This window comes from Triturus cristatus, chromosome 7 (genome assembly GCF_964204655.1).
Source record: "Triturus cristatus chromosome 7, aTriCri1.1, whole genome shotgun sequence".
Classification (NCBI taxonomy): domain Eukaryota; kingdom Metazoa; phylum Chordata; class Amphibia; order Caudata; family Salamandridae; genus Triturus; species Triturus cristatus.
In genome coordinates this window covers 1,664,237,590-1,664,262,519 of record NC_140590.1, presented here as the reverse complement: position 1 = coordinate 1,664,262,519, position 24,930 = coordinate 1,664,237,590, and the positions used below count along the sequence as shown (strand labels likewise).

The window sequence follows — 24,930 nt, the reverse complement described above, 5'->3', positions numbered from 1 at the left end:
CACTCTTACATTTCAATAATATTATTATACATTGATTGAGCAATCTCACTGAAGAAGCTGGGTAACCTGTCCTCTAGCTGAGTGATGGCTTTAACATTCCAAATTACCGGTCAATTTTTTGCCACTTCAACCAAACTGCTGTCAGCATTCCAAGTTTGTTTTCTGCAGTAGAGCACCGTGTAACTTCACTATGAGTATAGCCTAATCACTTAATGTGTCCTGGATTACCATGCCATCCGAAAGTAGGTTAAATGGAGCATAATTGTAGGCCATATCGTCTAATTTTTGAAGTGCTAGTTGGACCATGTCTAGTGGGGTTTGCCTATAGAATATTTGTCAAAATACCCAATAATAATTATGCATCCTTATTCCCTTAATTTGGACAGAAATAGAGTCCCGTTTATCTGCCTTTGCTTGGGTCGGCTGATTGGTTGATTGAATTGCCCAAGATTTCTCAATTTCCTTATCTATACATATTTCAGTAAGAGAATTTGACGTTTTAATGTTGCATCTCCCACTATTAATTACCACTGTAAAGGTGGTAGAGGAGATTAAATAGATTTGCAGAGTAGCCGAAGGTTCTTGTCGTTCCTACATCTAGGCCAGCAATAGATACTCAAAATCAGACACAACTTTGGTTGGACTAACAAGGGATTTATGTAGGTTAACTTCAGGCCTTGGATACTTCTATCATTAAATGTGATGTTTTGATAGTTCCACATATATTTTGTGGATAGTAGACTTGAAAGTCTACCACTTATGTGCCCCTTGATAGTAAGTATAGATCACATAATAGTTACCACTTTGACGCAGTCCTTGACGGTCCACGTTTCTTGAGTCAATTTGCTGGGATTAGAGATTGGGCCGGCCATGTTCCAAGACCAGATAGTTGGAGAAGGGGAAAAATGTATGTTGGGCAACTGGTGCAGAATTCAAAACGTTGGATTCCCATGGGCAATCATGTTCATCCTTCCACGTCTATCTATAATGAGGGGGCTGCATTTGGTGTGAAAACTGTTTTATCTGACTACAAGTTATTGAAAGGTGAATCTTCGATTCCCTAAACAGTGATAAAGATCTTCTTAAATTTACAGTACTGAATACTACCTCAGTCTTATTCTAGAAGGTGAACTCTTTAACATTGAGGATCTTGAAATGACACTTTGGTCAGCTAAATTAATTTTCGAGGGAATTAAATTTGAGTGAGATATTGCCTCAGGTGGGGGATGTCTGAATCTTTCTGGGTTTTTACTGATTTAGCATCTGTAATTGTTGAAGGGAACAAAGTAATGGTAAAATACTTTGGCCATTCACTTTTCACTTGATCCAACTAAAAGCCAAGACGCAATTATTAGAGCCTCTTTCATGCCATTGCTTAAGCCCTCTTTGTATTGGACCCCTTATGGAGTATGGTACCATCCAGTTTTAAGCTCTATTTGATGCTCAGGTGCCAAGGTATTTAAGTTTGACTCTTGAACAGGGGCAAAGGTGGAGATCTCTGGCAGACAGCTGAGACAGGGGGACAAGGGTTTTCTGATGAGCCTGCTACCGTCACTCCCGAAAGCTGGAGTTGGCCAGATGTGAAGACTACCTAGTCTTCATTCCACCTAATGCCTCTTTCATCCACCACGTGCACGTCCTGTTTCTTTATCTCACTCTTCCAGGTTCTTTTCATCCTTGTTTTCTTTCTTTGTCAATGTGTTCCTATTATTATCTTCTTCCTTCTTTCTTTCTGTTCTGTTTTGTCTATCTGGCTCTGAGTCAAACTTGGATGATGAGAAATAGGTTAAGGCCGACAAAATGGTGCGCCAGGTCCCATACCTGCCACCACCTGCACAAATTAGGCGCCAGCTGATTGTGTGAGACACCCACATGCTTATTTTAAGAATTCCACTGCTACCAAGACAGAGGTATCGTCAACACTGCAGAGGAGACGCACTGATTTGCCTCCCGTGGCTAACTTTAGCCAGGGTATGCCAGGCGGTCACTATACATTTCTTGCTTTCCTTCTCCTGTAGTATTCATTGATGTAGGATAGTCTCGCTTGTCGCAGGTTTGCCGCTGGTAATGCCAAATTCACAATTCGATTTAGTAACCCAGCCAAAGCAACAAGGATTTGCACTGCAATCGGTCTCGCCTTTGAATTTTAATTTAAAAATATTTATTGAGCGCTCGGACACCAAGCGGTTTCATGGCGCTATAGAGGAAATGATACCTGAGTGAGAGGGTGATGCGGCTTAGATTTTAAAAACCTGTGCAAACAAATTGGTTTTCAGGGTGCTCCGGAACTCCAGGTACGAGGGTGTTGATCTCATTTGGAAAGGTAGAGAATTCCAAAATTGTGGAGCAAGAACGGAGAACATTGAGCCTCCCATTCTGCTCTTCTTGAATCTGGGCACCACCAGTAGGGACAGAGAGGAGGATCGGAGTTGTCTGCTGGGGATGTAGGGGACGATTTTTGACGTGATAAAAGATGGGGCTGTTCCCGCAAGAGCCTGGAACGTGATACATCCCATCTTAAAGAGGGCCCTTTCTCTAATTGGGAGCCAATGGAGGGATCTGAGAAGGGGAGTTGTGTGGTGTGACTTGGGTAAACCATAGGCCAGGCGGGCAGCTTGGTTTTGCACCAGTTGCGCCGTTGTGTAGGGCATTCCCATAATCCAGCCGGGAAAGGACCATAGCCATCAAGATCAATTTAAGGGCTGAAAAGGAAAAAAAACGTGAGATCTTGCAAATGGTGTGCAAAGTAAAAAAACAGAAAGAGACCACTGTGCTGATCTGAGAGTGTAGGGTCAGTTGTTGGTTGAGGGTGATTCCCAATGTCTTAACGGCGGGAGAGGGAGAAGGGGGGGACCAAAGGAGGGGGGCCAGAAGAAAGGGGACCAAGGGTTGAGTTTTGCCGCCAGTGAGAAGAAGCTCGGTCTTATCAGGGTTGAGCTTGAGGTGGTTAAAGCACATCCAATCCCTGATAAAGACCATCACCGACTGGAAATTAGAAATAGAATCGGGGGAGTTCGAGAGGTTAAAAATGAGTTGGAGGTCATCGGCCTAGTTAAACACAGTGACCTCCATCCTCTGCAGAGCACAAATGAGCGGGCAGACGTATAAATTAAAAAGAAGGGGGGAGAGAGAGGAGCCCTGAGGGACGGACGCCACATAGCACTTTGCGGGCCTCGAAGGAAAAATTTGCCAGGTGGACTGCCTGTGAGCGGTCGCTCAGGAACGATCTGATCCAGGCCAGGGTAGAACCTCCAATGCCTGCCGCCTCGACACGGGAAAGGAGGATGGTGTGATCGACCGTGTCGAAGGCGGCCGACAAATCGAGGAGAACCAATGCCTGAGGAAGATTAGCATCTTGCCCTGCTCTGAGTGTGCCAATGACAGAGAGCACCACTTTTTCGGTGGAATGGAGAGGGCGGAACCCTGCTTGGCATGGTGATAGATAGCCGCTGTCCTCTATAAAAGAGCGAAGGACTTTGGTTACGTGGCGTTCGAGGACTTTAGCCAGGTAGGGGAGGAGGGAAATGGGCCGATAGTTTACTAGCGCTGTGGGGTCTGCGCCTGGTTTTTTCAAGATTGGAATGATGGTGGCTGATTTATGACATGAAGGGACAGTGCCTGATTTGAGGGTCTCATTGAGAAATGTGAGGGGGGAGATGGGCAAGTGAGGAAGATATTGCGCAAGATGTAGGCCGGGCAGATGTCAGCGGGGGATCCCGACTTGACGCATGGGAGCAAGGAGAGGAAGGTTTCTTTAGACAGTGGGGCTATGACGTCGAGGTGGCAGGTGTTGGGTTGTGGGTCGGGGATTAGAAAAGCTTGGGAGGGTGGAGGTATATTGGCCTTAATGTCTGCAATTTTATTGATGAAGAAGTTGTTCAGCGAGTTGCACAAGTGCTGGGAAGGTACCGGCTTGGATGAAGTCCTGTCCGAAGAGGCTAATTCGAAGACTGTGGCAAAGATTTCTCTGGGTTGGTTCTCTGCCCGGAGGATCTTGTTTGAAAAGTAGCAGGTTTTTGCATCAAGGATGGGTTTCTTGTACTCTGCCTGGGTGGAGGAGTACAGTGATTTGGAGGCTGTGCAGTAAGTGCGTCTCCACGCACGTTCTGCGCGGCGGGCGGACAATTTTTTCTCCTTAACTTCTGGGGTGAACCATTTTGGACGTCATGGGCGCGTCTTACCCTAATGCGTCTTAGGGGTGCCACCTGATCGCAGGCGTTGGACAGCCAATTATTTAGTATTGCTGCCTGAAGGGGTGGGGCCTGTTCCTCTATAGCTGGACTGGAGGATAGTAAGGAAGAACACAACAATGGGACGTCAACTTTGCCCCAGTTGCGAGCCCAGGTCTTTTTGGGCAGGGGGGGGTTTGTGGTCGAACTTGAGTCCAGGGAGAGGGAGATCAAGTGGTGGTCTGACCACAAGCAAGGGTTAACAGTAGGCTCAAGGATAGGGATGTTAAGAGACCAAACTTGATCTAATATGTGGCCCTGAACATGGGTGGGAGTGTGAATATGGGATGTAAAATTCAGGTTTTGAAGTGATTCCGTGAAATCTCTGGAAGGGGCATCTTCTGCTGGGTCCGATGGCCAAAAATTGAAGTCCCCCAGTACCAGGACTACCGAGTTGTTCATGGCTAATGTGGCTAGCAGGTCCTGGAAGGCTGGAAGGAAATGCGGCATATTTTTGGGGCGCCGATACATCAGGACACATGTGATAGGGATCTGGAAGGAGTTTGAGCGTGCAACTAAGTAGTCCACTTTTGGGATAGGGGTGTGAGGTAGTAGTTGGAAGTGTAGATCTGAGTGAATGATCAGAGCCACTCCCCCCCCCCCCCCCCCCTGTTTTGCCAGGGGGTCGATCTGCCCGAAGGGTATAGTAGGAGGAGGGCAGAGCCGCAAGCAAGTTGGGCAGGGAGTCCTGGTGAAACCAGGTTTCCGTGAGGAACAGTAAGTTAGGTTTCTGAGTGTCTAGGAGAATGAACAGGTCAAGGTGATGTTTTACTGCTGACTGAGTGTTGAGTAGGAGGGCAGAGATAATCGGTAAGTCTCTTATTTGAGCAGAGGTGGAACTGGTGCAGATAGGGAGTCGAGTTGTTGAAGGCAGGTTGGGTGGTAAAGAGGGTAGGGGATGGGCGCTTAGGATACCGGCCTCTATGATATGATCCTTCACTGCTTGATTAAAGTCCCAAGGGCCCTGGTGGGCGCACAGTGTTTCAGGGGGATAGGAAATAAAATGGGCATGGAGCTGTGCCCCTGGCCCAGTCCGGTCGCGGACGGGCGCAGACGGGCTTGCCTTAGGCGCGCTGCCGGCGCGCCCGCTGCGCTCATCCGCTGCGCATCTGAAAATACACATAGTTATAGGCTAGGAGGGGGGGGCGTGGCCTCACGTCAGTGGGCGTGGCCTGAGGGTTGATGGCGGCGAAGGATTTCCCAACCCGCGGCGGCGCTTACGTCCGCTGCGCGGGAGTATTCAAGGTGCTGTTGTTGGTGGGGAAGTGCCAAGCAAAAGAGAGCAATCGGGTAAGATCAGTGAGATCGAGAACAAACAATTTAAAAACACGGGCCTTTGGGACCTTGTATGTATTTAGCTATGCAGCACATTAGCCTGGGTACTGAAACATCTACTGTTCTTTAACATGGAGGGAAAGTAAGTACCTAACTGCGTGACACACCAGGTATGGGAACACATGGAGAGAAATATTGCATTTCAACGGGCAATGGTATAGTCCGAAGCACTGTTTTTAATATAAAATAAGGGCTTTCGGTGGTCATCTCACTGAAAATACAAGATTTGCAAAAATATTATTGTCTACGGGTGCTCGTGGTGGACAATTTCTATGGACTGGAATCTTGAGAATACTAAAGTGATTCTGGTATTTTACTGACCTCTGCTAATCGTTTTATATCAAGAAAGTTAAATAGAGGCAGTTGCCAGAAAGAAAAAAAAGAGTCTCTCAGCAGAAAGTAATTCTGGTATTTTAATGACCTCTCGTGGTCGTTTTCTATTAAGACTGTTAAATAGAGGCAGTTGAACAGAAAAAAGTCCCTAAGTGGAAGCAGACCAGTCCTAGGGATGATCTCCAGAGCCCACAAAGTACATACATATAAGTATATAATAAGTATATACTAAAGTATATACAAGAGGTCTCGAATGCTTGACCTAAAAAGGAACAATGAAGTGGGCCTATAGCAGGAAAGCAGCCTATCCACTCCTGTTGTACTTCTGCCTTTGTTGTTTGTTTTCCATTGTGAACGCTGTGTTAGAAGTGCCAGAATACAAATAAAACACCCCTGGGCTGGCAAATTATGCCAGATTGTAAATGGCTCATTGTCAATCTCTCTCTCCAGAAACCTGGAACACTGCCCATTTGAAACATACGGTAAAATGCAAAACTTGTATATCTGTAGTGCTGCATCAAGAGTGTTGGCGAGAAGTGTAGCGCTGAACATACCACAAGGCATGACCTAGGAACGATAATCGCAGAAACAGGCAAGTGAGTTTGAGCCTGCAGTTCCTGCGGATGGTGCAGCAGTGGGTGGCACCACCGGTGACCTGTGAAGAAAATCATGACCCCTGACATTTATGATTTTCAAATCAAGCACTGTCCATGCTGAGGTGGTGACGACGCTGCTGCACTGCACTGGTCCCTGTGTAAGGAGGCATTCAGCTTCAGGCTTGGACTCCCTGCCTCCTGAGCTGAGGTTTCAGTGCATTGCTACTCACCCCATAGCACAGCAGGCAGGGGATAAACCTAGGGCGTTGAAGGCAGCGTGGCTGGTCACCGCACAAAGAGACCATGTGTTTGCTTCAGCTTGTAGCTCTTGCAGCTTGATGCTGCAGGTTGTAAATCTCTCACTAAGAGATGCTGTTGGCTGTAGCTCTCTCACAATGTGATGGTGCAGGTTGTAGCTCTCGCAGTGTGATGCTGCAGGTTGCAGCTCCCGCAGTGTGACGCTGCAGGTTGTAGCTCCCGCAGTGTGACGCTGCAGGTTGTAGCTCCCGCAGTGTGACGCTGCAGGTTGTAGCTCCCGCAGCGTGACGCTGCAGGTTGTAGCTCCCGCAGCGTGACGCTGCAGGTTGTAGCTCCCGCAGCGTGACGCTGCAGGTTGTAGCTCCCGCAGCGTGACGCTGCAGGTTGTAGCTCCCGCAGCGTGACGCTGCAGGTTGTAGCTCCCGCAGCGTGACGCTGCAGGTTGTAGCTCCCGCAGCGTGACGCTGCAGGTTGTAGCTCCCGCAGCGTGACGCTGCGGGTTGTAGCTCCCGCAGCGTGACGCTGCGGGTTGTAGCTCCCGCAGCGTGACGCTGCGGGTTGTAGCTCCCGCAGCGTGACGCTGCGGGTCGCAGCTCCCGCAGCCTGACGCTGCGGGTCGCAGCTCCCGCAGCCTGACGCTGCGAGTCGCAGCTCCCGCAGCCTGACGCTGCCGGTCGCAGCCTGACGCTGCCGGTCGCAGCCTGACGCTGCCGGTCGCAGCCTGACGCTGCCGGTCGCAGCCTGACGCTGCCGGTCGCAGCCTGACGCTGCCGGTCGCAGCCTGACGCTGCCGGTCGCAGCCTGACGCTGCCGGTCGCAGCTCCCGCAGCCTGACGCTGCCGGTCGCAGCTCCCGCAGCCTGACGCTGCCGGTCGCAGCTCCCGCAGCCTGACGCTGCCGGTCGCAGCTCCCGCTGCCGGTCGCAGCTCCCGCAGCCTGACGCTGCCGGTCGCAGCTCCCGCAGCCTGACGCTGCCGGTCGCAGCTCCCGCAGCCTGACGCTGCCGGTCGCAGCTCCCGCAGCCTGACGCTGCCGGTCGCAGCTCCCGCAGCCTGACGCTGCCGGTCGCAGCTCCCGCAGCCTGACGCTGCCGGTCGCAGCTCCCGCAGCCTGACGCTGCCGGTCGCAGCTCTCACAATGGGATGCACCGGGTCGTGGCTCTCGCAGTGTGATGCACCGGGTCGCAGCTCTCACAATGGGATGCACCGGGTCGTGGCTCTCGCAGTGTGATGCACCGGGTCGTGGCTCTCGCAGTGTGATGCACCGGGTCGTGGCTCTCGCAGTGTGATGCTTCAGGTTGTGGCTCTCGCAGTGTGATGCTTCAGGTTGTGGCTCTCGCAGTGTGATGCTTCAGGTTGTGGCTCTCGCAGTGTGATGCTTCAGGTTGTGGCTCTCACACCATCACATTGTGAGTTGTGGCTCTCACACCATCACATTGTGAGTTGTAGCTCTCACACCATCACATTGTGAGAGTTGTGGCTCTCACACCATCACATTGTGAGAGTTGTAGCTCTCACACCATCACATTGTGAGAGTTGTGGCTCTCACACCATCACATTGTGAGAGTTGTAGCTCTCGTAGTGTGATGCTGCAGGTTGTATCTCTCTCACAATGTGATTCTGCAGGTTGTATGAGACGGAGCGCCCAACTCCCAAACTACATTTTGTAGTATGTAAATGAGTGCTTCAATATTACTACTTACTACAAAATGCAACTCACAAGCCTACGGATGGAGATCTCCACATCTCCCATTTTTTCTGTGAGGAAATATTTGGCCATGTAAATTTACTGCTCAATAGTAAATGTGGAAGGGATGGGGATAGGAGTTGGTGTAAAAATGGGGCTTACGCAAGGGGAGGGGTTTGGTGAGATGTAAGGAGGTTTAGTGAGGGAAAGGCTACTACAAACACCTACTCACCAAAGAGTACACTTAATGCTATCCGCAAACCATACTTCTAAAGTTACTGCAGTTAAGATAACAAAGCGGTAGTAAATGTACTCCAGCCCGGTCTTGGATTAAGTCCAGCAATACACATTGTTACTCACAGGTACTGCAACACTCTCGCATAGGGAATAATGGAGGCAGGCACTTAAAATAACACTCCATGGGAAATAAAGTTAAATAACATGAATTTGACTTTATATAGATGCTGATATAAGGATATAGAGATATAAATATATAGATATACAATTATAGATATATAAATATAGAGAGATTTTAGTATTGAAAATACATATAGTTTTTGTATTTACATTTTGTTTAAAATAAAAACGGATTAAAGACTGAACAGAACTTTAGTGAAAAGTGTAAATCTACTGTGGGAAATAGTGAAAACCACAAAAGTGTAGATTTGTAGCTAGATGGAGGAGTAGATTTCCACAATTAATTTACATGTGTAACTTTACATTTGTGAATAGGCCCTTGATTGTAACATTTTTGTGGGTTTGGGTGAAATGACTTTTGAAGAGGAAAGTTCAGATAGACATGACTACAGTGCTCAAAGTACCTTAAGGACTGTCAGTGACTGTGAATTGTACAGCTGTTGTGCTTTGTATGTTTTTTAGATATTTATTTCCATTGACATAAAAACAACTTGATTTAATGACGGATTTCTCTGTCACCGAATATCAGTTATCCAAATTAGCCAAATTAAATGGGAGTGGAAGATTAATAGACTCAAAAGCTCAAAGGAACAATATGTTCCAATAGTTTTTTTTTAATATCGTTTTTGTAATATTTTCCCTTTTGACCTTTCATTAGTCCCTGTTGTATTTACTAATCTAGAGACCTTTCTCCTCCTTGCTACACAGCACACTCGGGTTATACCTCCTAATTATAGACTGTTATCTAAGTGTAAATGTTCTGCTAAGTCGCCATATTTCGCATGTGCCGCAAGACTTGATAGGTTGTACTTGGTATTGTCTTCTCTCTTGTTTTGGCCAGCACCTACCACCATTCTCTTTACTGTGAATGGCAGGCTGTAATTTTACATTACCCGCACTAGTGGGTGGATAGTCAAAAATAAAAATCTTAATTTATGATTTTGATGTAGGTCAATTGGGGCAGCCCCATACTATATAAATGGGCTCTTTCAGTTTGCTCAGTGGTCCATGCTTCATTGCCATTTGCTTGTAGGGGGCCAGAGGGTCTTTCCAGTTTTTCGCTATTTCTTTTTTTTTTTTTCCCCCCCAGCAGCGTTTCCATATCCACTGGGGTTCGGTCACCCCTGGGATCTCTCAGATCGACTAAAATACAGACTAGTACAGTAACTTTCGGTGAGGCCTTAATCTGTTGACCCAGAACCTCGAATATCTGAAATATGGTGCGCCAGTAACGAATACTCGGACAGGCCCACACCATGTGCAAAAAATCCCCCATGCCCTCTTAACATTTAGTGAAAGTGGGTTCCATAAGTCCACGTGCTTTCCACATACGGTTTGGCGTAACACCTGCAATGGAAGTAGTTCAGTTGAATGAGGCGTAGGCGAAGGTGTGTGGTGCCATGCATGCTTTCCTCCAATCCACCTCTTCAAGAGGGCACGCCCACCTTTCCCGTCGTGCCTTCATTGTCAGTAGGTTGTGGGGAGAATGATTAACCAGGGCTCTGTACATCTGTGAAATACACCCCTTTCCTATTGGCCCCAGGAGAAGTCGTGCTTTAAGGGGTTAAAATCCAGCGGTGCAGTGAGCACCTCTCGGGGCGTTCCTTAGCTAAAGGTAGCGGAAGAATTCGGGGTTGTGGCAAGAGCTCGATTTGAAGAGTAAGAAAGGATTTCATAAGATCCCTCTTCCACACATCGCCCAGGCGTGATTCCTATTCTGTCCCATCCCCCGAAACCCTCCAGTTGTGACACCTGACTCGAGCATTTGCCAGTCTAGAGGGGAAGTCTCCAGCGTCACCCTATGGTCCCAGCCCATGCAGCACCCTGCTGCTCTCCAGGTGTGGAAGACCACCGTAGTCCTCTCCAGAAGGACCTGTGGTATTGGTACAGTATACCTTTAATATTGTCCAGGTCGATCAGTGAAATCTCCATCAGAAAAGCAGATCCGCCTAACCAAGCGGGATGTCTGCCATGGCTAGCCCTCTCTCAAATGTGGACTGTAGTCATTTGTCAAAGGCTATTCTAAGGATTTTCACAGCCCATGTAAATTTGCAGTCTTTAGCCATGAGGTCGTCAAACCAGTGATTCTGAGTGGAACAGGGAAAATTTTGAAGGACATATAACAGATGTGGAAGGACCATCATCTTGTATAATGCCACCCTACCCAACATGTGTGGCAATTTGGTCCATCTGTCTAAGTCCTCCTGAATTGCGGGGGTGAGGAGCAGTACATTAAGGTCCCACGCAAGTTCTGTTTCCCATGTCATCTGAATTCCAAGATATTGGATGCTCATGCACTTGATAGGGAGGTCCGGGAGCTAGGTCTACACTCCTCCATGCCCTCAAAGTGTGACCAAGAGGGGCTTATACCAGCTCACCCTAAGGCCCGATGTGGAGCCAAAGGTTTCCAAAATGAAGATATAGCATGGGCTGGTAACCGATGGAGGGTCAAAGTGGACAACGACATTTGCGTAGAGGGCTATCCTGTCCTCCAAGGCCATTTCTCAGTCGAAACCCCAGATCTGGGCATCACACTGTTATCCAGGTTGCTTGCCAAGGGTTCTATCGCTGGGTGAAGAGAAGGGGAGAGAGAGGACACCTTGTCTCATAGCCTGGCGGAATTAAATCAAGGCGAGACTGCCAAGTTTTAAAAGTGTTTTTAAGGAAACGTTCATTAGATTTTTAATTCACCTTGCATAATGGCTTGTTTTTTTTAATATTCATAAATGTGTTTTATGAATGTTTAAATGGACTTGTAAGCTGAATAAACTTATACTTGGAAGTGAATGGAACTATGTATTTTTCCTGCAATCTCAGAGGAGCCCTTGGGTTAATAGAGCTAAAAATAGTTGCGTAATAAATGGATAGTTATTGCACGAGAACGCAAATTCTCTGCGAACTCAGTCTTCCTCATTGACCTATACTCTACTTCAAGCTCTTAAAGAGTCCTGGAATTATTAGAACATATCCAATGTCTTCTTTAAATGGATCAGAGTGTTTTGGATAAGATAAAATGAAAAAAATACTTCTCACTGATGCAAGTATTTGTTCATTGGAGTGGGCTAAGAAGAAACTGGGAACTCCTGTTGCTTCCCAGTCTTCAATTTTAGAGTGAGCTTTCCTGTGTCTTCCCTGTCTTCCCATATTGCCCAAATAACATTCTAGGAATTACAGACACAACTGGAGAGAGCAGGCAAGTGAACAAATGCGACATCCGCGCATTTCCCACAACCCCATCGGCTTCGAGGTGGATGTAACAGAAGAATATCACAACACCTGAAGGCAGCAATCATTAAAGAAGATGTAACCATTCACTCAATCGGATAGTCCAACATTAAAAATATAAACCTTGCCTGAGAAGAGCAAGCAAGGAAGAGGCTGGGACAGTCCGCACCGCTCTCCGTGTCTTGGAAGTAACCTGTATACTTTGAGAGCAGTCGAGAAATGAGGGGACTGCTTTCCAGTAGGCAGCTTCTCGATCTAACGAATGTAGAGAAGGACCACTCAAAGGAGTAAAGGGGGAATCTTGACCACTCTGTACAAGATGTATTGTTTGAATATCAAATATACTTGGGGAGCGTAAATAATGGCAAGAACAGCTTCTGGCTTGACATCCCTTTTGAAATGATGTACTTGGGCATGGGAATAATGCATCTTACTGGGGCTGGATAGCATCAGAATTATAGCAACAAACCAGCAAAGACAGTCTAAAACCACATCGTAAGAAGTTGTTTTATTCTAAGATCGCCCCCTCCGCCACCACTATACGAGTAGAGATGTGTGACAAAGTTTGCCTCACACTTTCACACCTTCTAACCTCTTTTTATGAAGGTTTTTAATATAATTGTTTGCTAAAAACCAAGACGATAGAATGAATTTTATTTACAAGGCAGAAAATTTTTCAAAATTCATTGAACTAAATTCTTTTGAAAGGTAAGGAGAAACCATTAGAGTAAGTTGTAAGTGTACGTACCAAACAACTTATCTGTTAAACTTTATTTCGCCATGATTATATTTGTTTTGTGCTGCCTGTGTAGTACAGTCTGATTAAAACTCCTGTTTACTCTACATTCAGAGGGTGTAAAGGGGCCACGATGTTGCTGTATCTGAGTGTGCCTCAAAAGTTGATAAGTTGCACTCTAGATTGTAGCTTGTAGTCCTCTCTCTGTATGTTTGTGGATGGCACTTGTCCTGGTCTCTCCATTTCACTTTACGGTGCATCGCAAGTTTGAATCAAAGATTTTTTGTCAAAAAAATATTCTGATCTCCTGCTCTTTCTTCTCCTTCCTGCAGAACATCGTTACCAGCACCTATGTTTTCCAGAAGTGATTTTAGTATCTGGAGTATATTGAAAAAATGCATTGGATTGGTATGTATTTGAAAGCTTTCTCTCACTATCATCTCCTCTGTCTCCTCTGTCTCCCCAAGCCCCTTATTACTTTTTGTTTATAAAACTTTGATTTCACGCCTGATTAAATCTCTACCGAAGTAAGCAATTTCCAAAATCTGCGTTTGCAGGCAGTGTTTATGAAATTTGTCAAGCATGTCGAAAATCCACAATCACTTTTTCCAGTGCTGTACTCTATGCATGTGGATATCACTCCCCTCTACAATTTAAACTAGAAAAGGATATGAGGTCTCAGACTATGAAACTGTTAAATGTTCATTTCAGATGTATGCTTCTAACCGCGGGTTCCTCACCTTGTGAATATCCCCATGTGCCAGGCTAGATCTGGAGATTTTTCTTAGCAATTCCCTCGCGTGTGGGTCAATGGCGTCTTGCAGCTCTACGTCGTGTCTGCCCTGCTCCACCCCACCCAGACTTTGTACAGGCCCCTATAGCCACCATTTCTGCATGCTGACATCAGTCTTTTCTTTCTGTGCTTTCCCACTCAGATCCAGGGCTCACTCCCATGAATTCTGCCAAGCCTTACCGATGTAATGTTTTAATCTTTTCCCCCAGTGTGCAAGGAGCATGTCTTTTCTCTCAAAATGACAGTTTTTAAACTCTGCAAGGATTGCTGTAAACAAATATCAGTGATAGATCCTCACAAGGTCTGTCTCTGATTTTGGGGCTCCTCGCTCAGCGAAGTCTGCCTCTGATGTTGGGGCTCCTTACTCAACTTGACGTTGAGTGGTGACTCTGCTCAGATGAATAGGAAGGTAAGCTGGGAGTGCAAGGCTTAGCTCTACATAAAGAAGTGTCATCAAAAGGATAGTATGGGCCCAGTTACACTCAAATTTGAGGGCATGGATGCATTCTTCTTTCCTATGCCAGTTTCACGAGTGGCCGATGTCCAGGTCCAAGAAATCAGGTAAGTTCAAAATGAAAAATCAGTGCTCCTGCTCATCCTGTCACTCTAACTATGAGGAGTCACACGGATGTCCGGGTAACTCACAGTCATGGTCTCAGTCTTCGGTCACTGAAACGATACCTGCTTTAATAAAAATCTAACCGAGGTTCCTATTTTCATCAGTGATGCTGCAGCAGATCCAGGCCTTCAAGAAAGCTATGCTGTGCACCCTCTCTACTGTACCAGATCCCACTGGAGCACCTTCGGGAGCTATGGATCCGAGGGGGCTTCCTTTTTGCCCCTGGCAGATCCGTCCCCAACACCAACTATGCCTCTTGACTCTAATCTGGGTTCTGCCCCGACTCTGGGACTGACACCTTCCTTGGCCATTCTCACTGTGCTACGACCGGCGCTAAGGTGCTGACTGTGGACGCCAGTGGCAATGCTGCCCAAGTCGCAAGTGGAGCTGATGGTCCTTTCGGACTCCGAAGCTAATCCACAACAGCCTTGATCAAAGTTGCATCCCCCCTTGACCTCTGACTCGTTAGAATTTGAAGAGACTTGTTTTAAATTACAGATTTCCGGGACAAGATGCCGATGACCGTTCCCAACTATATGATGAGGTAATCCTCTTTCTGGACCTACAAGAGGTCAGTGGTCTTGACACTTCACCAAACACTGGCATCCACCCGCCTACTTCTGGCCCTTCCAATTAACAATCTGCCTCCTTCGCCATGATCATAAGGAGAGCAGCTGAAATTCTTGACTTGCAGTTACCTACTATGGAGTCAAAACAAACATACCAGCCAAGGTTCTGCACCCAGGGCGACCTCATGGGATCTTGCCCACCAGTAAACAGGCAAATAGCCAGTAAGATTAATTCTGCTCCTGGAGACCCATCTTTTCTCCTTGAGCACCCAACACAGGAGAATCTGGAAGTCCAGGCGTCCACCAGCCGCTCAACCATTATGCGTTTCCCACCACCCCGCCAGACAGAGTTGGAAGGCATTGAGGCATTTGGTCAATACTTGTTTTTTAAGTCATCCATGCCCTCAAGTCTGTGAGTTCTAGGTTCCTACTGGGGCATTATTCACATGCATTATGGGACATGGTGGCCAACATCTTGCCAGAGGTTCTCGGCGACCTTATGACCAACCTACAATAAATTATTCAGGAAAGCCAGGATGCAGCATAATACATTATTTGGTTGGGCCTAGACACCACTGACGTCTTTGGTAGGGCAGTTGGTACCCGCTTGGTGCTTCAGCAGCATGCTTGGATGCGCTCCACTCGTTTTTCCAGTGATGCCCAACATTTTTTAATGGACAAGCCATTTGCATCTCGCACATTCTTCAGAGATCAGGAGGAATTTGCCCTGGAGCTCTTTGAAGAGAAAAATGAAAGAGAGAGGGACCCCGAGACCAAAGGAGAGGGGCACCACAAAACGACCTTAGTCACAAAAAAGACCTCCTTTGGAAGCTTCACACTTGACCAACCATATAAAACACACACACCTCACAAAAATAGGGTGAGAATGGACACCAAGGATGTAATCAAAGGACAATATCTTTGAAGATAGCAAAGCAACAGCATGCTCTGTCAGGCTAGCACCGCCCATGTGGCATTTCCCCAACAATTTTGCCTCTTTCAAGGCTTTTGAAGAGGTTTCAAGCAGAGGACACAAAACTTTGTGTCAGCAACAGCAGACCTCACAGGCCTTTTTCACCAGATGTTGGGGATCCAGCCACCAGTGTCCATGGTCCCACGGGCAATGTATTAAGCAATCCCTGCTTCCCCAGTGACCACTCCAAAAGCACTTTAGGTTGCCCTCAGTGGCGCACAGGCTCCCAGTAGTAGGTTGGATCACCTATTACCTCCACGGGTAGCAAAGCATCCCATCAGAGAGATTAGTGCTTTAGATTGTCTGCAATGGTTACTTCCTGCCAACATATGCCTTCCTTTCCACCCGTCCAAATGTGCCTCCTACACCACAACAATGTCCGGAGTGCCATTTGTGTATTCTGAGACGGAGGTTCAAGCGCTCTTTGACAAGCGAGTCATAGAGAGGGACCCGACCTCAGAAGTCTGGTCTGAGTGTTACTCCCCTTCTTTCAGTCCCGACGAAGACCTGAGGACTCTACCAGTCTAGATCTTCACCCTCTCAACCGCTTTCTCTTGAAGGGAAAATTCCAAATGCTCCCCCTGGCCTAAGTTCTGTCTACCTTGGATCCAAGAGACTGAATAATGGTGTTGGATCTGCTGGACACCTATTTTCACATCCCCGTTCTGCAGTCCCACAGGAACTACCTGCAGTTTCCGGTAGGCCACAAGCACTTTCAGTTTTCATTGCTTCTCTTCGACTTCACCAGTACGCCTCGGGTGTTTATGAAAGTGATGTTAATCGCTGCCCATCTTCGGAGTTTAGGAATATCAGTCATCTCATACATGGACGACTGGTTGCTGAAGGCAGGCTCGCCTTAAACAGTCATGGACCACCTCCAGATGATGGCCAATCTGTTGAAATCGCTAGGTTTTTCCATCGATGTACTGAAGTCACACCTGACGCCTACTCAGAGGCTCCACTTCATTTGAACCATTCTTGACACAGTGCTTTTCTGAACCTTCGCTCCACCTCAGTAACTCCAGGACATCCATCCTTTGATCCCAATGTTTTAACCCTTGACCTGGATCTCAGGTCAAGGGTTGATGCTTTTTGACCTCTTGGCCTTGACCTCTTGGCCTCCTGCACCCTGCTAGTGGACCATAGCAGGTGTCACTTGAGCTCTGCATTGGGAAGCACCAAGGGAACCTTTCGGATTCAATCCAGGTGTCAGTCGAGACTTCAAAATATCTGCATTGATGGTAGCTGGACTGCAATTGGACCGGTAGCAGACCACTCTCTCTACCCTGCCCAGACCAAACCGTCATGTCTGATGCATCGTTGGTGGGTTTCAGAGATAATCTGAAAGAGATCAGAGGACTCTGGTACCAGCAGAAAGCTGCCTCCACATCAGCCTATTGGAGTTGCTGGCTTTTTGCTTGGCATTGAAAGCTTCCCTCCCATCCATCAAGTGGAAACAGGTGCAGATACTCACAAAGTGGGAACAGATGCAGGTACTCGCAGACAACACCATGTGGTATTGCAACAAACGATTTGGAGTGAGGTCGTGGGTCCTGTGCCAGATGGCTTTGCTCCTTTGAAATTGACTGGATCGTCAGGGCATCTTCCTGGTGTTACAACATCTGGCTGAATCTTTAAAAGCCATGACCTATTCCGCTCTCAAATTGCTGCTGCAGTCGGGGTGGGCCAGGGCTTCTTCCAGCAATAGGGAGAACCCTGGCTTGATCTTTTTGATAACTCGCTGGGTTCGACTTTTGCGCATTGGAGTTACCAAGGCAGTTCTCGCTCAGAGGCTGCTGCCGGCTGGATTGGAGCTTTGGACTCCTGTATGCCTTCCCACCTCTACCCTCTTCCCAAAAGTTCTGAAGAACATCAGGAACGACTGACTCAGTCATCCTGGTGGCTACGAGGAGAGAGTAGTATCGAGAACTTCTGGCTATGAAGATCTGTCCTCCAATCCAGTTGCCCCTTTTGGAGGGCTTCATGTCGAGCCTGCATAACTACACCTACAAACTTGAGTTTTAGCTGCAACGGTTGACAGCCTTTGATCTCCCTTCCTATATAGTGAGTGTAAGTTTGGCAGCCAGGCATCACTCTACTAAGACCATGTATGCGGGACCCTTGGATATATTTGTTGTTTGGTGTTCTTTCCGACATGTCCAACCTTTGGAAGCCCAGTTGTCTATTTTTGTTTATTCTTAATACAGAAAAGAATTGCTTTGAGAACATTTAAAGGTTATTTGTTCACCCTATTAACCTTTTTAATTTTACCTGATCAACCATCCTTATTCAAATCACCTGTTTTTATGTGTTTAGGGACAAGGACTGTGCACCATGTAACACAATTCAAGAAGCTTCCAATCTCGTAAAGACAAATCTTTTATTCTTTTTCAATCTTTAAAACAGGGCTCAGCCAACGCGTTTCGTTCCAATGGAACTTCGTCACGGCTCTTTGAATTCGCGGGAACTTTTGCGGTTGGACCTACATCATGGCAATCAGGAGGACTCTCCAGAAAAGAAACATGTAGACAGGTGGGACTGTTCGGTCCACCTACCCTGGGGATTATTCATGCCCCGTTACACTTTGAGATTGATTTGCTATAATATTTGGATTACTAAGATCTTAGAAGGAAACGGATTGACAGCCTTTCCTATATAAAGATTGTACAAAGAGCCCTGACGAAGTTCCATAGGAACGAAACGCGTTGGCTGTGCCTTGTTTTAAAGATTGAAAAAGAATAAAAGATTTGTCTTCACGAGATTGGAAGCTTCTTGAATTGTGTTACATGGTGCACCGTACTTGCCCCTAAACAGTTTGGTATCTGTTTCTACAGTGGAGCATAGGTGTGGCTTGCTCCGGGCGTGTTGTGCACAAACCAAGGACTCACAAATTGACTTTGAAACTGAGGTGCCTAACCATGGTCAGCCACACTGTTCTTTTCCAATGACCTTTTTTTATGTGTTTTCTAAAGATGCTGACACATATGTTCCCGTCTACACCATTGTAATGCCCCATTGGGACCACAATCGGGTTCTCAAGTTCCTGAGGTGCACTGCCTTCAAGCCGATGCATAACTGCCCTCTACTTACATTGAAGAAAGTGTTCAGCATAACGATAACATTAGCTTGTCGCGTTAGAGCTGCAAGCACTCTGTCCATCAACCGTACCACTTTCTTTCCTTACAAGCTAGTACCCAGGACTAACAAAGTATTTCTCCTGAAAGTTGCCATCCCTTTCCACATGGTACAGTCTATTACCCTTTCAGCTTTCTTTGGCCCTCCTCATCCATCTAGGAAGGAAGAGAGACTTCATCGCCTAAACCCAAAGAGAGCTTTTACACCAATGGCACCAAAGACCATGAGGTTGGAGATTTGCTCTTTGTGGAGTTCTCTGGGGCAAATAAGGGAGAAGCTTTGCAGAAACACACCACCTCTAGACGGATTGTCTTGTGAATCAAAATCGGCTACAAACTGGACAAGATATGGTCTATCTCATTCCACTAGAGTAAAGGCTGCTACCACTGCGCTGGTGCATGGGGTGGCAGACTTCGATATCTGCCAGGCTGCACTGTGAGCATCAGTTCACATGTTCATGAAGCATTACAAACTGGATAACTAGGTCTGACGGGAAAGGCACGTTGCCCGTTCTATCTTGCAGGATTTCCTCATCACAGTCATTTCACAGACCCCTCAACCTGGGGAGGTACTGATTTGGTGTCGGTTCACAAGGTGAGGAATCTGTGGTTAGGCGTTCGGTAATTCTCTTTCTGGTAGATACTCCATCGAACCGCTAATTCCTCACTGGTCCACCCTCCTCCCTGTTCAGTGTAATGGACTCCCCTTGTCCATGTTAATAAGATTCCAATTTAGAGATCTGCATCCTAGCACAATCTGATTGCAAAGGCTCAGTGTAAAATGGTGTGGATGTGTATCAGAAAGAAACTAATGTCCTCTCAGAGATATAGGAGCCCGACATCACTTACTGGGTGGAACAGGCCAGACGTGGAGCCACCCAGTCCACATACCAATGCACAAGGGAATTGCTGAAAATATTATCTGAATCCAGTCTGGCACCTGTGGATATTCAGAAGGTGAGAATTCTACAGTTAGAGTATCTACCAGAAAGAGCGTTACTGTAGGTAAATAACTTGTTTGTTCAATTAAATTTTGAAATCATTTGAACATACATTACCACACAAAATGTAGACGAAAAGAGCCATTAGAAGAATAGAATATAGGCATTTGCTCCCAAATTCGAACATGCTGCCATTGGGGCGGGGCTTCAAAACACCCGCTTCTTTGTCTCTCCGGGATCTCCACAGACCCTAGAAATGGGCTGGGTAGGTGGCAGACCAGCATCCACCATTCTAATATCCTGTTAAATCTGTGAAGACCCGAGGGTAGTGGAGATGAGGATCTACTCTACTACATTTAATCACAAAGTTGTATGTCAAATTGGATTGTACTGGTTTAGTGTCCCATGGTGCGATTAGTCGTGGTGTTACACCCTCAGTAATCCCTTCACTAATCTTTACCGGGTGACCCTCTAGCTGCTAAATCCTACTTGTTTCTGAGAAATAAGTTAATTCCATGAATCAAAACACATGTGCAGCTGTTTCTCTCATAGTCAAATGCACACTCACTCGGTCTCAAGTCTTAACACTTTGTCAGATTAGGTAGGTTCAAAAAGTCCTTTTTTTATTTCTCTAGGACTCTTGCGGCTCTGCCATGTATCGCTTGTGCGAACAGTGGTCTTCAGCAAGTTCCTTGAGCTACATGGAAAGGCTGTGTCCGTCTGTGTGTCTGACCAACTCAATCTCTCGAGTCTGCGATGCCAGCATAGGCTCAGACCCAATTGTAGCGTTCACAGATGGTTGTGGTGATGCAGCCTTACCCAGGCTGGGCAATCATTGGCCTTGGTAGAAGCAGTCCCAATTGAACCAGCCATAGGTGATCACACTAGTGTCAGCCCTGCCTGGTCCTACGTTGATCACGTCTGTTTAGCCCCCACCGGAGTCTGTGATGTTCAAGGCAGTTTCATCCTCGTCTGGACCTATGATGATCACAACAGTTGCAGTTCCAATCAGGATCCAGGATGAGAGACAAAGGAGACCATCAGTATGCACAAGTCCATCCAAGCTCCCTCTTAGGCTTTCGGGTCTTTCTGGGTGACCCTCAGCCACTGGTATCATGCTGGGCCTCTCTCCTCCTTGACAGTCTCTCCTCCTTTAGGGCCAGACAGACTCGTTCCCTCTCTTGGCAGTACAGTTGTAGGTGCTGCAGGCACATCCACAGTTCCTTCAGCAGAAAGGTAACATTTCAGATTATGTCTCCTCACCACTGGGAGACTGACTGTCAGGCAGACACCTTACCTGGTTGCACAGCATTCCGTTGAGTATTCTGTGGAGCACTCTCTTGCCCTGTTCATAAACTAATTGGAACTGGAACCAAGTAGGCTGGTTTTGCCCTCATTTTTATACACCACCTTTAGTCGTGTGATGTGGATCCACCATCTAAAAACTGCAGAACCCTGTTTGGGGTGGTTCTTCTTTCAAGATTCCTTTGTGTAGAGTGATACCTGGGGCACCCACAGCAGTGAGGTATCTGTACCTGTATCAGCCTAACTAAAAGAGTAATCATGGACAGATGAAAGGACAGGCCCCCATCTAGAAATGTCCTTACTTCACACAAAACAAGCTGTAGACCCACCCATCACCATTACCATCCACCAAATGGCAATGCCAAGGAAATATAATCAGCAACCCCTTGCTAAGGAAAGCCTCATGTAATGTTTGAAGGTAGCACACTATCCATCGTCCAGTGTGTGGTTCTCCTCCGTTCAGCTCCAAGAATACAGTCAATGCACTTTTTCTATCTGGGAGACCAGTCCTCACCCTTTACCTAATGTTGTCCTAGGACAGGGGCATCCAAAATTAATCCCATTCGCCCTATTACTCACTCTTACACAAAGCTTATCAACACAGGTTACACTGCAACGCCACATACACATGGGATGCCAGCACAAAGTTCTGTGCTTCCACATAATAGCAGATCTTTACTCGAGAAGGCCAGTAGGCCTCACACCTTGTGACATTGATAAAAGGTCTAGTCACTAATGATTTTCTCTATAAACATGGTATACTGCCATCACTGCTTTAGGCACGAATCCCAGGGCAGGGAAGTAGGTTATGGCTCATAATGAGGGCATGCTTGATGCATCTGTCCAGGTCAAAGGACTGATCCAGGAACTTGCATAGTCAGGGAAAGGCTTAGGCCTCTGTGCACACATAGATTAGCGTGACACCAGGGTGGAAATAAGTCATGATGCACATACATATGACCCTATCTATTGTATTGCTGTGGGAGGAGGGAGATCTCGGGAGCACAGCAAGGGCCTGAATCTCCTTCATGTTGTTGCAATACAGAGCTGTACATATCAGAGTCCAGTAACTTCATACCCAAATAAATGATAAATGTAATGCATTGATGGTCTCTGGAAAAGTCTGTAAACCCACATAAAGTGTGTTTACAAAAAAAAAATGATACACATACATATGCAGGTTGACAGTCAGGGCAGGCATACACACCTTTATACCTTGCATGGAACATTCCCAACCCACCTGGTTATGGTATAAATACCAGATGAATGGGGACACTTCATCTGGTTATCGGTTGCAGATAGTGTTGTCTTACTTGGAACCAGTCAGTGTAAAATAACTGTTACACTTTCAGTGTAATAAACACAAGGAGTAACCGATGCATGGCAATTGTACTGTTCATGGAGCTCATCCACTCTGGGGATGTGGAAAGCATCATATCCTGTTGCTTTATTTGGGTTGTAAAACTCCCTTTAAATTTGAAGAGACCTAACTTGTTTTTAGACTAATCGAATATAGATTGACCATTCATTTACTGATTACTTGAATTTCCCTCAATGTAGTTTTTAAACATAAAGGTTTAATCTTTTTGCTTGTTAAATTCGGGATGGTCCTTTCCAGTTCCAGTTGCAGGAGCATCGCAACTTCGTTGATTTCCAAGTGGGGTCTTACGAACGTGTTTCCCTAAACTGATTCCTTTAGGTTGGTCAAGAGCGGGCTGTTCCGACATGTTGATTCTTGGATGCGGGAGATAATTTTCTGTTGCTCTCATTGTACTGAGCCGGCACCTTGACTCAATCCTGGGCTAGAATAGTCCAGTACAAAATCGAATACTTTTGGCTCCCGCCCAAAGCAGTGTAAACTCTAGGACTTCATGTAAATGAGAAATACACTTTATGCAATGAATACAGTAGCTTTGTTTGTAGGACCTTCACGATTTTAGATCCTACTCAAAATTTAACAGTTCTTCATTGAAGGCTCAGCATAACTAGGCGCTTCACTGAAAAATCAAGGGAAGGGTTAGCTAGACACTTTAAATTTGTGTCAACAGTGCTGGTGTAATGGCATATTCATTTCAATGTGCCTGAGCCAAGCAGGTACCACACCATTTCTTGTTTTAACATGTCTTTCCATAGATTACCTGCGTAAACTTGTGTAATATCTGCTTTAGTTGGTCACCATTGATACTTTACCTGCCAATTTATATGCCCTCTGAATGATCTCGCAAACAATAGTGATGGTTATTGCTATTTTACAGGGTGCTCAACATCTGGAGCATACAGTATAGTGTTTGATTTTGCTGATATCTTTTCTTTTTAGAAGCTGTTTATCAGTTATTGGAGATGTTAGGAACCTCCCAATAACTTGTGTTCTTGTTTTAGGATATGATTTGTTCCTATTCATAATCACCTGGAATTGAATTGCCTTTGAGAATGGAAGCACCCAGCATGGCTCTCTGAACAATCAGGCCACCACAGCACACTTAAATGCTTTTTTGCCCAGGTTTAATTAGCTTAACTATGCAAATTCCTGACACAAAATAACTACTGATGCTCACGCTCTTTGTGACGTGGTCATTTTTAAGGTCCACTCACAAGTACACCAGCACTCTGTGGCTTTCCAGCAAGGTGTGTGTAACTTGTGTACAGAGTACAGCTGTGAACTCTTAATAATGGCTACCCGCCGTGGGCAGCCAACCCACTCGGTGTATGACCTCTGGCCTCACGCAGCGGGTTTGGCCTTGCCCTGTTCACAGCCTGCCGTGGGCGGCCAACCCCCAATGTGCACAGTCTTCCCCATTCTCTGACATTGCCTGCTGACTTTCATTCCCTGCACTGGTATGTAGACATTTTCTGATCTCTGCAGTCTAAAGCCTTTGCCTTAAAGGTGGATGCAACCCAACGGATAGGTGAGCTAACCGAGCATGTAAGACCTCTGTAACATGGCTGGTAGCTCTGCTGTCTTAAACTGTAAGATACATCTATGCTGCAGAATATCTTCACTTTTTAAGGCTATGTGACTTCCAAGTAGATTTTCAGCCATGTTTAATGAATCTGACTTGAAAGGGGTGTGATAGAAAAAATGCAAGGAAACAGGTTTTACAGATGAAGGCGGTACTTTATACATTTTGGAAAAATATGTTGTAAAATGCGCAACTGGACTTTGTTTTCAGTATTTAGTAATATTTATCTAACTTGCAGATGACACTGAAATACTCCCCGGGGGTCATTGTGCAGGAGATTGGGCTTGCTTCCCACCCAGGCAGCTGTAGGAAGTGCATATTTACTTATAACTTATTTAACAGTTCCCCAGCTGCCATTTCTGCATGCGCAAACGCCTTGCGGACCAGTGGTGCCAAGAAAAGTATTAGTTTGAATGCGCACTGACCGTGGCAATGCACTACACCCACACAAAGTTCCTCCAAGCTCTTAAGTATTGTAGACTGAAACAGTTGTTTGTTTCAGCCCACCTATCCATTAAATAAATACGCCTACATATTGATCGTTTCATAATTGACACCCATTAATGATCTGTATTGCCTTATCCCTGTAGGTGTGTGTTTGGAAATTGAAAGGCTTACTTACGCAAAGAAGTGACAAAATGAAAATGGCAGCTGTATAAAATTATGGCATTATCATAAAAAGTAACATATTTCACCTCCAAGCACCAGATTTGTGGTCCTCTATCCCCCATGGATTTTAAACAATATCTGATTATGTTAAAAAAAAGAGAATTTGCAATATTCTAGTTGGCATCGGTGGTAGTTAATCAAGTTATAGTGAT

At 46.2% G+C, this 24,930-nt stretch overlaps 1 protein-coding gene across 8 annotated transcripts in view; it reads left to right on the top strand.

Annotated features, from left to right (window-relative positions):
* OSBPL2 (oxysterol binding protein like 2) overlaps nt 1-24,930 on the top strand; it is a 391,960-nt gene that overhangs the window by 192,573 nt on the left and 174,457 nt on the right. For all 8 annotated transcript variants that reach the window (XM_085619766.1, XM_085619768.1, XM_085619763.1 and 5 more), the window contains one exon: nt 13,148-13,223. In XM_085619766.1, coding sequence (XP_085475892.1) covers nt 13,148-13,223 — 76 coding nt within the window. The remainder of the gene's footprint in view (nt 1-13,147; nt 13,224-24,930) is intronic.